The sequence below is a fragment of the Rhinolophus sinicus genome, linkage group LG15 (genome assembly GCF_036562045.2).
Source record: "Rhinolophus sinicus isolate RSC01 linkage group LG15, ASM3656204v1, whole genome shotgun sequence".
Taxonomy (NCBI): domain Eukaryota; kingdom Metazoa; phylum Chordata; class Mammalia; order Chiroptera; family Rhinolophidae; genus Rhinolophus; species Rhinolophus sinicus.
Window position 1 is genome coordinate 2730204 of NC_133764.1, and position 17174 is coordinate 2747377.

Sequence of the window (17174 nt, forward strand, 5' to 3'; positions counted from 1 at the left end):
GGGGACTAGGTCTCTGGTCTCACCCCTTTACCTTCCCAAGATAGAAAAGGTGTTATTCATGTTTCTACCAGTTCCCAACCCTGTAAACTCCTCCCAGGCAGACAGGCTTTTGGGAACAAAGGGCCATTGTCTTTCTCAAGCACAATAGTTACTAGCACAAACATTTATTTCCCAGAAAGTCACATGAGGACTTATGTGCTCACGTCTGGCCCTGGTTCAAAGGGAAGATGTTCTGTGATTGCAGTTCTCTGTGACCAGGACTGAGCAGCGTTCCCAGGACGGGCAAGGCAGGTATTTTGGAAGCTTGGCAACTACAAGGCACCATTCTCATGTGAGGGAACAAAGGATATGAATTTGCTCCCCATCTCTTGATTTAGAAGCCTGGGTCAAGCCACACAGGTGAGAACAGCTTCCGACAGACCCCTGCCCTCCCTGCCCTCCCAGCCTGCTGTGCCTCCCTCTCTTCCTGTTTTGCTAAGAGGCTGAGGCCTGTCCAAAGTGTTGACAGAAGCCTAGAGTAAGCTCCCAGCTCACTCAGTGTCTGGCAGAGTGAAGTGCTGCCATCAGAGAACAGCAGAGAACTTCACTGTCAGGCAGGGAAGCAGAGGCAGAGGGCCCAGTCCTGTAGTGAGCATGGTTGGAAGCTGTACATCCCAGAGTACGTGGCTTCCTCCAGGCACTCGGGGTTCTGGAGTGCGCTGCCCGAGAGACTGCCAGTGGCTTCCTGCCCTGCTAGACCTGACTGTGAGCCTACGCAGCTGCTCTGCCTGTGGCTGCTTTGCCTGCCCAAACAATCTCTGTTGTCTTTAGGAGTTATGCAGCATGGCCACACCCAGTTGCTGTTTTCAAAATTTTGTATAAACAAAGTAAAAGATTCAGCTTATATAACAAACACCCTGGCTGGAGAGTCAAACAGTTGCTGGCATGGCTGAACAGCCCACAAGGAGCCCAGAGGACAGCATGGCCAGGGAGGCTGGAGCTGAGAGAGGGCGTGGGTTGTCGGTGGCCATAAGTGGGCTACCCTCTCAAGGCCATTCGCTCTAAACTTTCTGCAAACTCTCCACCAAACAAGTGATCTCTGGGACTTATTTCAGAGTAAGAGATCTAACTCAGGCTTAGAGAATCAAAGAGCTAGAAGGAAGTATCATTAATTAGCCCTTGATAAATCGCTATGCCAAGTGCTTTATGTGCATTATCTCATTTAATCCTCACACTAATCCTGGGAGGTATGCGTTGATACTGTAACTATTGAGTGATCAAAGAAAGGCTCAAAGAGGCTGAGCAATTAGCCCTAAGTTCACAGTGTTGCCTGAGGTCAACTGGCTCAGCATTCATTCCCACTCCCTGATAATGTGTTTCCCCCAAAATAAGACCTAGCTGGACTGTCAGCTCTAACGCGTTTTTTGGAGCAAAAATTAATGTAAGACCCTGTCTTATTTTACTATACTATAAGACTGGGTCTTATATAATATAATGTAATGCAATGCAATGCAATGCAATGCAATGCAATGCAATGCAATGCAATGCAATGCAATGCAATACAATACAATACAATACAATACAATACAATACAATACAATACCAGGTCTTATATTAATTTTTGCTCCAAAAGATGCATTAGAGCTGATTGTCCAGCTAGGTCTTTTTTGGGGGGAAACACAGTAGTAGCTTTCTATGTAGCAGTGGCCAGAAAGCTAAAAACTAGATTTCTAAGATTTGCAGCCAAGGTTCTAGGTGAGCATTAAGTTCTGTCTGTTAGACACACTTGTTAAGATTTGACTGGTTGGGTTGATAAATAAGGGCATGGACACGTAGAGCTTTCTGCACCAGACATCATGTGTCTAGTCACCACTTTTGTCAGGGTCAAGTGGTAGTCACTGTGGCAGTTTCACTTCGCAGTCCACGACAGTGAGTAACAGAGGTGGGCTTTGATTCCTCAAGCAAAAGGGGCTGGGGGGTGGGGTAACTCTCCTGGTAGGCAGTTATCATTCATCCTGGGAGTCATTCTTGGATGCTCAGCCCTTCCCTGATTTTGTAGAGACCTAATTCCCTTTGTGATTCTCTTTCTGTTGGAAATATCTACAGTGGTTTTCATTTCCTGTTCTGACCTGGCTGATACAGTCCTAGAGCAAACAAAAGGCAAAGCTGGGCCAACACCAGAGGCTCCTGCCTCTGCCGTTTCCCATTGATTCAGAGTACTCAGGCATGAGCACATCGATGTACATGGGTGTTTAGAATCAGGAGGCCTAGCTGACATTTGCTTGCGGGACTAGGGAGGGGACACCAGAGTGGAATAACTGCTGGGAAGCATGAGCAGTGTCTCAGGTAAGGGAACAAACCGGCCCTGCTTGGAAGACCCTGGAACAGGAGTGGACCAAGAGGCAAGAGGAGGAGAGACAGATACCAGCTGAGGGAAGGGGAGGAGATTGAGTCTGTCCTGGGAAAAATGGTTGATGCCCTCCATCTATTAGGATGCGTTCAAATGTAAATAACTGAAAACACTTCAAAATGGTTTTTAAAAAGGTGGAAGGGGGTACAATTTATTTTCACATATAACAGAGTCCAAAGATAGGGTAGCTCCAGTAGCTTAGTCACATCTTCGAGGAGCCAAGTTGCATCTTTCTGCCGTACTGTCCTCAGTAGGACTGCTTATCCTCAGGCGGGCTGTCCTTGTGGTCACAAGGTGTCTGCACTATGCCAAGTGTCACGTCTAGACACACTGTCCTCTAAGAAGAGGAGTCATCCCTTCTTGTGCTTCTGTTTTCATCTGGAAGAAACCTTTCTCAGAGTTCCTGAGTAGACTTCCCCTCAGACTCTATTGCCCACAACTAGGTCACACGCTCATCCTTAACTAATCGTTGGTCAGGAAAACACACTGCATTATTGGCTTATGTCAGGGGCTCTCAACCCTCACAGTATATTAAAATCACTTGGAGAACTTTAAAAAAAGTGATTAATGTCCAGGCTCCACCTTGGAACATAGAGTCAAAAACTCAGGATTTATGATGTATATTTATGCTATCATGATGATGTATCAATGTAAGTTCATCGATTGTGACAAATATCCCACTCTGAGGAGGGATGTGGATAGTGGGGGGGGGGGCTGTGCATGTGCAGGGTGGGGTAGGAGGTATTTGGTAAATCTCTGTACTTTCAACTCAATTTTGAACCTAAAACTGTCATAAGAAATAAAATCTATTTTTTTTAAATGTTAAGCTCAATATCCTGGGCATTAGTGTTTTTTTAAGTTCCCAAAATTATTATAATATTCTAGGGTGTCACCAGAGTTAAGGACCTATTGATTTAGACTATTTGGGACTTATCTCTGAGCTGGGGACAAAGTCACCTTTCCTGGAGGTGAGTGTTCAAACAAAATGGGGAATCTGTTAGCAAGGAAGGAGGGGTGAACTCTGCTTGGGCAATAATGCCACTGCCACACTCACCAAATCCATGTGGTCAGTTCAAGCAAGTCAAGGTGACTCCAGAGAAATTCTGGGAAAGTAGGAGAGTCGGAAAATGGGCCATCCTGCTGTTGGCCTGAAGGCAATGCATGCCCTCAAGAAGAGGCAGAGCCAAGAGAACCGCAGAGGCAGAGCTGGGGTTGGGAGTCCACAGCTAGCCTCTGCCCTCTGTCCATACTTCTGGAGTGTGAGATGGTGGATTTCCCATCATCTTACCTTTAGAGATGACCAGGGATCAAGAGTGGAATCCTGATGGTGGTGTGCAGGGCTCTGGAGATGGTCAGAGGAGGCCTGGAATGGCAGCAGGCCCAGCCTGGGGGACAGAGGGACAAGAGTCACTGCAGGTCCAAGTTAGCTGTCGAAGGCCTGTAGCAGGACTTGCATGATGAACCTTTCCCTCAGTCAACTTCTCAACTGGTCATCTCTAAATGCCAGTAGCTTCTTCACTATCTGCTTACCCTGCCCTTTTTTCAGGTAGGTTTTTGTCTGTTTATTCATACGATATGTTTATTTTCTGTCTCTGTCCATGTGACAGCGACATTTGCTGCTCAAAAAGTCACAATGTTCTTCCACATTTCCCAGCAGCCTTTTAACTGTGAGTAGTCCTGGCCAATGGGATGTGAGTGAAAGTGATCTGCTGTGTAACCTCCAGCCCTCCTTTCCTCTGCTAAGGTGGACACCCAAGGCCTGCTGTTTCTTCCACCATCATCCCCAGTATCTGGAACAGCCCACTCAATAAATATTTGTTGAATGAACAAATGAGTTGAAAAATCTTCCCTTCTGTTTTATAGCAACAACCAAAGTTTATAATTTGGAAAAGACTGACTACAGCAGATTGTGTTGGGTTTTTCTTTATTGTTTTTTGTTTCTTTTTTTTTTTGTGGTTGTTGTTTTTATCTGAGAATCTAAACTCTAGAAAGAACTGGAAAATGCAACCGAACAATGATTTACTAAGGTTGTAGCTACTGGGTCATCCAGTGCCCTTTCATGTACTCTGTTCAGATGTGGATGGATGAGCAACTCAGAAATGTCACCTGCTTTCTCTTGGTAACACGTGACTTTGACGAGTCTTGGCCATTTATGTTTTGGACAATAGCAATTGTTTAGAAAATTTGACTCATAATTGTGCAAATTTTTTTCAGCCCATTCCTTTATCAAATTAAAAAAATAGAAAGGAAAAACAGGAGATTGAATGACAGTGCTGTGTTGGGGCAAGATCAAGTTGTTTTTTCAATTGTTTTCTTTTGAGTTCAAATCTAGTTTGGAAATAGTATTAGTCCGGAACAGGCCAGCTTTGGGACAGTATGAATAAAACAGGTTATATTGTAGATTGTGTTATAATCATTGTAAATAGAAAAAGGAGAAGAAGGAAGAGGAGAAGGATGCAACGAAAAGGAAGGGGAAGGAAAAAGAGAGATGAGTATGATTTTTACCCCTGTGCTCTAATTTTTCCTTCTGGAAAAACTCAGATCAGGTCTTTGGAAACCCTGAGCCAGCTCTTCTACAAGTGAGGATTTCCAGTTCTCTCAACAGCTCCTCACGCAAAGGTTTTGAGGAGCCACTCAAATGTTACTGGAAGTGTCATGATCTGTGGTGTCAGGAAGACAGAGATGCTCCAGAGACTCAGCACCTGTACCTGGCACAGTGAGTCCAAGTGACATTACTTCCCGAACTTCAGTTTTCTAATCTGTAAATGGGTTTACAACCCTTACTACAGGGTTGCTGGCAGGTCGGGGTGAAGGAGAGAAGGAGGTGGGGGCCAGCCAGTGCTTTCTTCTTCCTTTCACTTCTGGCCTGGGGGTGGCTCTGCTTTCATTGATCAGAGCGATGACTGTGGACATGCTGTCTTTGATCAGGATATTGTCTTTGTTGTTACTATGGTTTAAACTTCTGGGCTGCTTTACCCCACAATTGGCCCTGCCTCTGTGAGCTTGTATTCATCTAAAATAAGGTTATTTCAGATAAAAAGATGGCAGAATGGGGCTGGGGGAGATTCAGAGCAACAAAACACCAATGATGCCACTTACATTCATTTACTTAAATGTCTGTTGAGCACCTACTATGTGCTAGTCATGGTTCTAGCCTCTAAGGGTTAAGAGTGAATACATCAGACAAAAGTCAGTGCTTGTATTTTCATGGGGAGAGGCAATAAACATAAACAAATCAACAAGATAAGGACAGATTATAATAAGCCTTTTGGAGCAAACAAAGCAGGTAAGTGATACACAGTGAATGGGGAAAGGATTGGGCAGACAGGGTTTGAGCTGAGACAGGTGTGATGAGAAGTTGTGATGAAAAAATCTAGGAGAGGGTTCCAAACCCCGAGGAAGGGAAAGGCTTGTGGGTGGCTATATGTGTTGAGTGGGGGCTTTGAGGTACCAGCTGATGTCAGAGAATAAGGCAGAGCTCAGATCATACAGTGCCTTGCAGGGCAATTTGTGGACTTGAGGATTTCTTCTACGTGCAGTGGCAGGCCACAGAGGGTAGTGTTGGGGGAATATAATTAAAACTCAAATCTTCCAAACCAGAAAACCTCTCTATCAAAGAGTAGAGAAAGAAAATACTTTTATTGCTGACTAGGCATGCAAACAGAATGTGGTGTACATCAGAGGCAATCTGCTAAGAGATTACAAAGACAGAAAGAAATTTCACCCCTGTATATACAGCCAGGCAGTACGCATGTTCTCACGATAAATGCTAACTATTCCTCCAGTAAGAGGACAACACCGTTGGTCACACATAGTTCATCCTAACTTTACCTGGTAATCAGGGAGACTATCTGTGTTAGCTAATGGGCATTATCCAGAGGAAAAACAAGCTTATAACTTTACCAAAGGAACTAATTCTACAAAAAGGCATCACCAACTGGTCCTACCCTCCCATAGGCAATAGGAGTCCCTGTCTGCCTTGATGTTTGCCTGTCAAAGAGATGGCTCCCAGGTCCCTGAGAAAGACATTCCTGTCTTTTAAAGCTGGCTAGAGGCTTATTTAGCTTCTAACAAGATTTGGAAGAGACCGAGGAAGAACGTGCAATGAAAATTTTCTAAAGTAAGTGCTCTAAGTAAAAGGAGGGGAGAAAGATCCTTTCCTTTATTTTATTATTTTTCCCCTTCTTCCGCCTCCGTTCCCCCCCCTCCCTTTTCCTCCTCTTCTCCCCCCCCCTTTCCCCTCTCTGAGAGAGGCAGGGGTCCTGGCCAAGTGGAGGGTTGGCCTTTGCTGTGAGCATGGACACTTGGTGCAGTTGTGGGAGGAATGGATGGCTAGGGTCCTGAGGCAGGGCCTGGCACACCTTGTGATGGCAGCATGGGGTCAGCTGTGCTTCACAGTGAAATCTCCTGTGAGTGCCATCACACTCATTCCAAAGATTGGCCAGCCATAGTTGTCATATCAGCTGTGGGGAAGGAGTTTCTGCTGATGGACTTGGCAGGCCTGCCAGCTTTAGCAGGCCTCTCCCCACCTGTCCCCACTCACCTGTTGGCCAGGTTGGGCTGATTTTTGGCTCCTGCTCTGACCAAAGTCCTACTTCAGACTGTCATCAATGGACCCTGTCCCAGTTCCTCAGATTCCTAAGGCCAGACTCCTGGACCCAGATGCTGCCTGGCAAAAAGCTTTTGGGCACTGTGGATCCTGAGGTTAACCTGGCTTCCTGTCCTTCTGCCCCAGGAGCAGTACCCAAAACGGAGCTGCCGTCCCAAAGTCTAGATGGAACACAAACACCTCCTGGACACCAGTGCCTCTTGCCAAGAGGCCTGGGTCAGGGGGTGGGGGCTAAGGTGTGTCTTTGAGTAGCTCTTCACTGCTTGTCAGAACAATGGGCGTGGGGGCATGGGCTAGAACTGGAGAAGATGGGTGGGTGCAGGGCTGCAAAAGAAGCATGCACGCGTACTCATTCATTCACTTGGAAAATTTTATTTGTCTTCCATGTCCAGTAAGGGGGTCGGGATTTGGGGAAGTGAGGCCTAGGGACAAATGGGTGTGGAGGTGTGCACTGATCCACAGAGTAGCAAAAGGGGGGCTTTAGGAGCAATTCTCCAAGGGACTGGAGAGCAGAGCGAGGGCAGAGCACAAGGAGGCCAGGTGCAGCAGCTTTAGTGACGCATCATCTGTGAGGAAAACACAGGGCAGTGAGTACCTTGTCCTGTGCAGGACCAGTCTCCCAGCAGCCTGGTCTTCCTAACAGCACCCCTACCACATCTCACCTTAGCCATGCTTGGTGGGTATCTGCCTTTGAGGGGGTCCTCCTTCAGCAGAGACCTCACCAGGCAAGCGCGGCGGTGGGAGAAGGTGTGGAAGCTGTGTTTGCCATGGTAGCTTCCCATGCCGCTGTTTCCTGTGGGGGAGGAGACGCTCAGGTCCAGGGGGCCCTGCGACCCCCAGACCATGCCTACAACTGACCCTCCCAGGGTTGGCCGATCCCTAGGTCATCCCCCTCCCCTGGTGTCCATTCTGGGGACAACAGAGAAAGTGCCCAAGACAAGTTTAATCCCAGCTATGCTATTAGACAGCTGTGTGGACTCTAGCTGGTATTGCCTCTCTCAGGGCCTCCATGAAACAGGCCCAGGACACCAGGGTCCTCCAGGGTCTCAAGGTTTAGTGTGGCTGATAGATGTGCTGGCAGAGGCCAGAGGCCCACACAGGAGAGGTTAGTGGGAGCCTGAGGCCTAGGGTTGTTCTGGCCCCTCCTGAATTCCCAGTCCAGGGGTAGAAAGGACACCTGCAGGGAGCAGGTAGGCAGTGAGCTCTGCCCCAGACTCACCTACGCCCCCAAAGGGCAGAGAGTGCACGGACAAATGGATTATGACATCATTGGCTGTCACCCCACCACTTGAGGTCTCTGCAATCATCTTCTTAATCACCTGCAACAGCACCCATTCCCCGGCCTCAGTCTCCTGCCCCAGGACATCCCAAGCCCTCCTCTGGGTGCATCTGGAGGCCTCAAGGATGTGAGCTGGTAGAGGCAGAGCCCCAGTCATGGTTTGCTCCCCCCAAGCCTCTATTGGGGTCTCCCACTCTCTCCACATATCAAGTATTAGGTGGGGAAACAGTAATAGCAACAGTTCCCATGACTGCACACAAGGCACTATGTCAATGATCATCTCATTCAATGCTCTGGGATGGATGCTACTGTCCTGATTTCAGAGCTGAGAAGAAAGGGGCTCAGAAAGGTTAAGTGACTGGTCCAAGGTCACACAGCAATGAGTGAGAAGGCTGGGATTTGAGATGAGGTCTGTGGACCCTAGGGTCCTATTTGCATGAGTGCCCAGGAGCTCCAGAACCCTGGGAAGAGGGCACCCCAGGCCCACCTTGTCATTTTGGGAGAACACGTAGAGAGCCAGGGGCTTCTCACGCTGGTTGATGAACTGGATGGCCTCCTCCAGGCTGCGCACACACACAATGGGCATTATGGGCCCAAAGATCTCCTCCTGCATCACCTGGGACTCGGGGTCCACGTCTGTGAGGATGGTGGGCGCTGAGGCAAGAAACAAGTCAGAGTCAGCCTGCACTGAGACCTCTGCCTGCCTGGCAAGTCTAGGCTTCCTCCTTCAACTCCTTTTTGGATAAGCCTGCCGAGGCTTAGAGAGGGGCAGGGATGAAGCCCCCACCTGCCCGAGCTTCATCCTGGAAGACTTTGGGGAGAACGATAGACTAAGTTGTATGGGAAGGTGCCCTGGGTCTACACCTCAAGGGGGCAGGCACTGCACCCGTCTGGCTACCTGAGCCCCTGCCAGAGCCCTTTAGTCTCCTGGCAAGTTGGAGGGCAAGTTGGGCCCCATCTAGTGACCCTCAAGCCTAGGCATGGGGAACCCCTCCAGCTCTGCACACCTGGAGCTCTTGTGGCCTCTGCTGTCTGAATTCCCTGCTGACACTGCAGGGGTGGGGCAATGAAGCTGCTCTCTGGGCCTTGTGGGGAGAGGAGCTTCTGGGCTCGGGTGGGGCTTCCCAGGAGCTGTGCCCAGCCCCTGCCCACTGAGAGCCCCAAAGCCCACCCCAGGCCCACTGGTGAAAGCAATTTCTACCCTCCACAGGGTTGTCTGCTCTTCAAGTATCTGTGCTCACTTGCAGCCAACTTTTGGGGACCTGGTTACCCAGCAGGTGGGCAGGTGGTGCTTTTCCAAAGGGTGAGCACACACACCTATGTATCGGGTGGCCGCGTCCCCAGTTCCTCCATAGGCGACTTTCTGGCCCTCTATCAGGCCCATCACCCTCTGGAAGTGGCGGGAGCTAACGATTCTTCCATAGTCACGAGACTTCTTGACATCTTCCCCATAGAACTCCTGTGGAGAAGAGGTGACAGCCTTTAGGTAAGGACACAGCCAAAAGCTTCGAGGTCACCGGCGACCCTGGCCTGGGACAGCACATGGGCTCCACCCAGCCAGTGCAGTGGATGATGGCACAGTGACACCAAGAACTACTTGGCTGCCAAAACATCTGAGGCGCTCCACAATTTTCATGGCATATGAAGTGCTGTGAGACAGCTATGCTTGAAAGAAATATTTGCACAGATGTCTGGACATCACATCAGGAACAACTGTGTATGTTCACAGAAAGTGGAAGGGAACATACCAACAAGCTAGCAGTGACTGTCTTTGGGTGGTGGGATTCTGGGTGGAGCATTTTTCCTTCTTTATGCTTTTTAATCTTTTCCAAATTATTTACAGTGAGTGTGAATGACTTCCATGATCAGAAAAAAAAGTCCAGTGTTTTCTCAAGTCCACACCCATCTCTCTACATTGCAGCCTTTCACTCACCCACCGTGGGCCAACACTCACTTTCACGGACTTTTTGAGCTTCTCCACAATTTGGTTCTGGATGGAGGGATCACAGAGGATATAGTCGGGGGCCACGCAGGTCTGGCCAGAGTTCATGAATTTCCCCCAGGCGATGCGTCTGTGAAAATCCCAGATTAGACTCTAGCATTCTTCAAGACATGGGAGGCTCCCTAAAAGAAGCACCTTTTTCCATCAGCTCAAGATCAAGGCACAAGGGGCTGAGTGCTGGAGGAGAGCTCTCTCTCTGGTCAGCAGAAACCAGAGGTTGTGAGCTTTCCAGCGGGCTCCCTAAGTGGCCCACTGGCTTCTAGATAACAGACTGAGCAGTCCTGTGTCCCTGAACATGTTCACAGGGGCCTGTGGCACCACACACCTACACCTCATCACTGACTGGTAGGGAGTTGCTGGGGTGGGTAGCCTTTGTGCCCTCCATTCATGCCCTTGAGTCCTGCACAGCCAGGTGTCACCACTGCTGGGGGTCCCCACACCCCAGAAGGCCATGCACATGAGATATGGAAGTTGGGGAGAGCTCTGGCTTGACCTCTCCTCTGCAGGAAGCCTTCCTGGACTGCCCATACCTCTTCTGTGAACATGGTACCCCCTACTCCACCCCCTCCCTGAAACTCCTGCCCAGGACTTCAGGCACTATGAGGACAGGGACAGTGTCTATGTCACTCAGAGTGGAACTGCGGTCCACATGAGTTGGAAGGCAGCTAGTGGACCACTCCAGCGCAGGAACACCAAGCCTCCTCACCTGCAAGCAATGTCCAGATCACAGTCTTTGTCCACATAGCAAGGGCTCTTTCCCCCCAGCTCCAGTGTGACGGGGGTCAGGTGCTTGGCCGCGGCAGTCATTATAATCTTCCCAACACCAGTGCTCCCGGTGTACAGGATGTAGTCAAATCTTTCCTTGAGCAGTTCCGTGGTCTCGGAGACACCCCCATTAATCACTGGGTACAGATCCTTCCATGTGAGGAGAGAGGAAAAGCTCAGAAAATACCACAGACCCTCCTCACCATGTCTGGGCAGCCACCACCAAGTAGACCCCCTCTCTTGACCATGACTCAAGGGATCTGTTCACCCCAGTGGGAGAGGCCATCTGTCCTCACCTCCACCCATGCCTTGGCCCCGTGCTGCAAGAAATCACTGTCTCTCAACCCCAGAGACCTGGCCCCAACACAGTTCTCCTTGTGCCGTGGAGAGCAGCTCACCTTGTCCAGGTACTGAGGGATGATGGTGGCCAGCAAGTTTGCCATGTTCTCGCTCACCTCCGAGGGCTTGACAACCACTGCATTCCCTGCAGAGCACAGGAAGTCAGGGTGTGCCCAATGCTCTGCGCTCCCAGTGACCAAGCCTGGAGGCTCCCTCCATCTTCTGTGTCCTCCGAAGAGTGGACAGAAGAGCTATGGGCACATGCCACAGGAGCCACACCACCTGCCCCATGCAGTTGATGAAATGAGGGAGGAGAGAGAAGGAGAAGGGGAGAGAAACATTCTGGGCCCAAGCAGAGCGGACTGACTGGCAAGAAAACCCTGACACATCTTAGCTGAGGGCTGTCCAGCCCCCACACATGGCCAGGGAGGGGCGCTACATAGACATCTGAGCCTGGCTCAGCCTCGGGCCCCAGGAAGCCTTGCTAAATAGTTTAGTTCCTGCAGTCTCCTGTGAAAGACAGACCACTACTTGACCCCAGGACCTACTTTCTCAAAGGCCCGAGCTCCCCTGGCCTCACTCCCCAGTAGGGCACTGTGATCCTTCGTGATTCTCCTCCCAGAAGGGGGCCCATGGTACCTGCAGCAATGGCTCCCACCATGGGCTGGATGGTGAGGGTGAAGGGGTAGTTCCAGGTGCCAATGATAAGGGCTACACCCAGGGGCTCTGAGTGGATGTAGCATTCATCCTGCTGGGTCTGGGCAGTCTTCTCTGTGGGCTCATCCAAAATCCACTCCGGAAGATTCTTGATCGCATACTCAACCTCCTCCAGGCTGTACACTATCTCCTCTTGGTACGCATTCCATTCGTTCTATGGTGAGAGGGCTCCTGTGAGCTTACCGGTCCCAGAGCTATGAGCAAGGAATCACCGGGGCTGGCCGTGTGTGTGGGTCTTGGCTTACTGCTCCCTAGCTTTGTGACCCTGAATGAACCTGCCTACCCTTTCCTAACCTCAGTCTTCCAGTCTGCAAAATAGGAGCATAATCTGTACCTCCTAGGGCTGTTGGGTGGGCATGTTGAACAGAGCTGGGCATGTTCAGCTGCCAGGGTAACAGGAGACATTCACCATGGGCTCCCAGGGGGCAGGGCCAGAGAAGACACATGGAGTACAGAGCTGAGGAGCAGCCATTGGGGTAGTGGGTCTGCTAGGGCCCCTTTCTGCAGTACTGGCGATCCAGGCAGGTTTGAAGGTGTTGAGTTTAAAGTGCCTACAGGTATCTCAGACCTGGGCAGTGATTTGAAGGTCATTGATGAGTGGAGGGGAGTCAATCCAGTGAGTGCCCGGAACACTTACAGATTAAAATGACACTTGAATCCTTGAAAGAGCCCTAAGACCACCTTCAAGAAGTGGATACAAGAAAGAGGCTGCCAAAGAGTTAGGAGAAAACCCAGGAGAAATTCAGCCAGGGAAGGGAGGGAGTAGGTGCTGGGATCCTCTTGGAGGGGTGGGGAGGCAGTGCAGACAGCAGAATATACAGCTCTTCCATGAAATTTGATTGTGAAGAGCCAAACAATTTTGAAATCAACAGTGTGTTTTCTCATTGTCTTAGTTTATTGTTTTAATATGAGAAATCTTGAGAGATTAAAAAATACAGCAGCAAAGGGCCCTCTGCCCTGCTCCAAGGTGAGATGGAAAAGTGGAAGCAGGTCCCTGATGTCTTGGGGGCATCAACGTAAAGGGCTTGAAAATTTGGAGATGTCTGATTTTGCTTAGGGTAAGGGATGGAGGGGGGGCGGGAAGAAAGATGCCATGCAGAGCAGGTGTCCTGTGGGGCGTCAAGCTGTGCTATTCCCTGGTATAGAGAACCAGGTGGCCCTGGGTGGGGCCGAGGGCTGGAGGAATGAGACCGGAAGTTCGGTAAGTCGTGTCCGCAGAAGATGGTTGAAACGGGTGACATTATGCTCCAGGCCGGAAGGAGAAGCAAGTGAAGCCAGGAGGGAATGGCAGAAAGATGGAGGAAAGGAGCTGCGGGTTCCTGCCATGGAGGACGGAGACCTGGGGCTCCGAATGGGGCGGAAAGAGAGGCCAGTCTGCCTCATCTCAGCATCTGATGGTTTGAGCCGCACTTTCCTCCTCTACAAAAGGGTCCTGACATTTGCAGAGGGTTTTGAAGACTAAGTGCAGTTCCCTGTAAAGAGCTGGGCACAGAGCTTCAGGGGCACAGCAGATGTGCTACAGGCAAGTAGCGACTGTTCCTATTCCTGTCCCATCCTTGCCCCCCACCTCCCGCGCTCTGTCCACGGGCAGCGGTGGCTCCTAGCTGGGAGGGCAGTGCTGCCCCTTAAGGTGTGTGTGTGTGTGTGTGTGTTGTGCTGTGTGTGTGTCTGTGTGTGTGTGTGTCTGTGTGTGTGTGTGTCTGTGTGTGTCTGTGTGTGTGTGTGTCTGTGTGTGTGTGTGTGTGTGTGTGGAATCGCACCCTGTGGAGGTCCGCTGCCAGCGCGCCCGCGATGTCCTTCTCGCGCTCCTTGATCATGCGCCGCAGCCCCTCCAGCTGCTGGATCCGGAACTGCAGGGAGCGAGTCCTGCCTGAGTTGAAGGCGGCTCTGGCCCGCTGCACGATTTCGCTGATTTTGCTCATGGTGCCTGGGAAGAGACAGTACCTTGGAGCAGGGAAGGAGGACGGGCTGTGCTCTGGCTCCCCGTCCTATCACTGGGACCTGGGGGTCGAGGGGACAGCATCTTCACTGCTCCTTCAAAGCTTCATTTTATAGGAAGAGGAAGATATCCCCGGGAGCGCTTGGAAAATGGCATTCTTTTGGCTTCTCAGCTCCCTAACCCAGATGTCTGGACCCTCTGGCCCTCTGGATAACTCCCTGAGTGGATGACAAACTCATCTGCAGTGAGGGCTAGGAAGCAGTGACAGGCGACCCTAAGTATAGTTGCTGAGGGTGGGTTCTTGGCAGTGCGCTGGGGCTATCCTGCCTCTATTTGCTTGCAAAGCTGGTTACACTTCCAGGCAAACACTCCAGGGGCTGTGCACACCCAGCCAGTCCACTTCCCAGATTATATTGTGATCCCACGCCCAAGCTGATTAAAGAAAACCCAGTGTAAAAATAATCCGCACCACCTTCTGACTAAGCAATTATTCTCAGAAGCACTGGTTGCTTGGCAGACGGAACTAGGCTTGGTCTTTAAACCAGTGTGTGCCTGCAACACCTGTGAGACACAGTGCAAATGCCAGCAACGGTTTCACAGAGCTTCAGATACCCACACAAAAGTGGGAGGGGATTCCAAGAAACCATACTGGCAGATTGGGATGGCTCTTCCTGGGAGTCATTTGGCTACATTTAGCAAAAAATCCTTTAAAACATGTTACTCTGACATTGTAGGTCCACATTCAGGAGCTTACAGAAATTACAACATTTCTAAACATTCATGAATAAGAAAGTTCATCAATTTTGTTTATAACAGAGAAATACTGGAAACATCCTAAACGTTGATCAGCAGGAGACAATTTAAATAAACTACTCTGCAACTATGTGGTGGGTGAATGTGCAGTATTTAGGAGAGAGACAGAGCAAGTGTTTCAGCACCTTTAGAAAGGGCACTCTCTCTGTGCCAGCTGTGTATGTGTGTATGCACGTGCAAGAAAGGGCCAGATGGGCAGCCCCACATGGTAACGATTGTAGGGTGGAATTAGTGGTGATCATTGTTTTCATCTTCTGTAGTTTTGACTTTTGTGCAATGAGCTTGTATCTTTTTAAGATATTTGCTAACTTTTTGACTAAAAGTAATCAGTAATAGGTAATACATACTCATGGTAAAAAATGTAAAAGATTTTAAAAAAGGGAGTACAGAGAAAAGCCTCTAATCTCCCTCAGCAATTCCTTACTGTCCTCCCAGAGATAGTCCACCCACTTTCAGACATTGCATAACTTCTAGCATCAGAAGACAAGGACGAAAAAAAAAAAAACAACCCACCACAATAAGGCTATTTCCATTTTGCAAGAAATTATATATACCATATATAATATATGTATACCTATACACCATATATTACATATATGGTATATATTATATATGTATGTAAATATATGTATATATGGTATATATAATACATGGTATATATTATTGTATATGGTATATACAATTTTTTTAAAAAATGGAAATAGCCGTGTGTATATACATATATATGTGCACATACAGTGCATGCCAAAAAATGCATACATATTTTAAGAAATGAAAAACTATTAAAATTACACTGATGGTTTGATTCCTTCCACTGCCTCTCCACTCCACAGTACTGACCCCCACCCAAGGCTTTTTGCACAAGGAGGGGGTCCCTGCTGGCATGCAGGGTGCCCCTATCCTGGAGGTGCCATGCACCCCTCCCCAGAGTTGCCAGTGGGCTGGAGGGACCCTTCTCACTGGGAGCCCTGGCCCAGCCTTCCATGGATCATGTGCTCCTGCTGATCATGACCCCAGCCGCACAGTCCTTCAGGAAGGTCCTGCATCCCTCCCTAGCCTTGTGTGGTCAAACCAGGGCAGCACCTCTGGCCATCTGCCACCCAACGCTGATGGTAGAAGAGTCTGGTGTGAGTGAGATGGGGTGGGCTGGCACCCCAACTCCAGCACTCATGGTCTCTGAGAAGGAGCCTCCCTGGGCCTCCTCTATGGACAGCATTTATAATAGTGCTACCTCACAGTTATTACAAACATTAGTGGAGCCGGAAATCATCTAATAATGCACCTGGCACCCCAGTGGGGCAGCTGAAGTCCACCTTCCTGTCTCCCTGGGTCCTGACCGCCTCACCTGTGCAGACTTTGCCACCAGGCTTCTCTGTGGACGGTTCCCCCTTCAATATCCCCTTTGATTCTCAAAACCTCCGTAAGAAGGAACCGTTAGGAGTACACACTTTATAAATGAGGAAAGTGAGGCCAAGAGACATTAAATGCTGTCTTTGGTCTCACAGTTAGCAAGTGGAAAAGTCAGGATTTGAACCCACTGTCCTCTGCTCACACTTTTAACTACTGGGTTCTGCTGCCTTCTGTGGGAGTGAATTAGGGTTTCTCACACATTTCCTTGCCACCCCCTGCTGCTCTGATCCCCAGGAATTCCATCTCCCAATGCTGGGGGTGGCAGAGCTGCCAGACGTGGGCTTTGGACACTCAGGACACCCAACCCGAAGAGTCTCAGAAAACACTGCAAGTGGGGGGTGGAGAGGACCAGCCACAGAGATGGGCCCCACTCATCGTGTAGGCTCCAGCTAGATATTCTGACCTAAGAGAAAAAAGAACTGGGAGGAAGAGGATTACCTTTGATTCAGCTTATTCTTGCGACTGGGGCTCCTGGAATGAATATCAGCTGAGAGGGAATGCATTTAAGGACCCTTCTCCCCACCCAGTCAGACCTGGCAGTCCTGCCCAGGAAGATTGTATAACAAGACCAAAACAGTATTCAGATGTGGGGTGCAGCTCCTCCCTATGAGCGCCAGCTTTGGGGATTAGGCCTGGGGTTGTCTGATTTTGTTCTCTTCTAAAATACAACAATGTATCTTTGAGGCCTGGGTGGGGCTCACATCCAATCTTCAAAAAGAGTTCATGCATGTGTTTATCCTGGGCGTAGGGGCTGCTGATTGAGTCAGGCTGGTGTGGACTTCTTCCAGATTTCCAAAGTGCAATTGCCAGATGCTGTTCTCACGATTTTTCCAGTTACATAAGATTGGCAGGGTGAGGTACAAGTTATGGTGAGTGTGCACGCAGCTTCCTGAATATGCACCACTGCACTGG

At 49.6% G+C, this 17174-nt stretch overlaps 1 protein-coding gene and 1 long non-coding RNA gene across 2 annotated transcripts; one reads left to right on the plus strand and one right to left on the minus strand.

Moving 5' to 3' along the window:
• The first annotated feature begins 261 nt into the window (after positions 1-261).
• On the plus strand, positions 262-10292 carry LOC141568901 (uncharacterized). The gene is made up of 4 exons (XR_012492196.1): positions 262-399; positions 4931-5105; positions 6347-6509; positions 9732-10292. It is a non-coding gene; the product is annotated as an uncharacterized LOC141568901 (long non-coding RNA).
• On the minus strand, positions 7355-16852 carry ALDH3A1 (aldehyde dehydrogenase 3 family member A1). The gene is given in 12 exon segments (XM_019757385.2): positions 7355-7564; positions 7661-7791; positions 8218-8317; positions 8765-8931; positions 9595-9736; positions 10232-10349; positions 10986-11194; positions 11443-11528; positions 12023-12254; positions 13861-13971; positions 13973-14027; positions 16701-16852. Coding segments are annotated over 12 exon segments (1431 nt in total). The 5' UTR covers positions 16766-16852; the 3' UTR covers positions 7355-7549.
• Between the last annotated feature and the right edge of the window lie 322 nt (positions 16853-17174).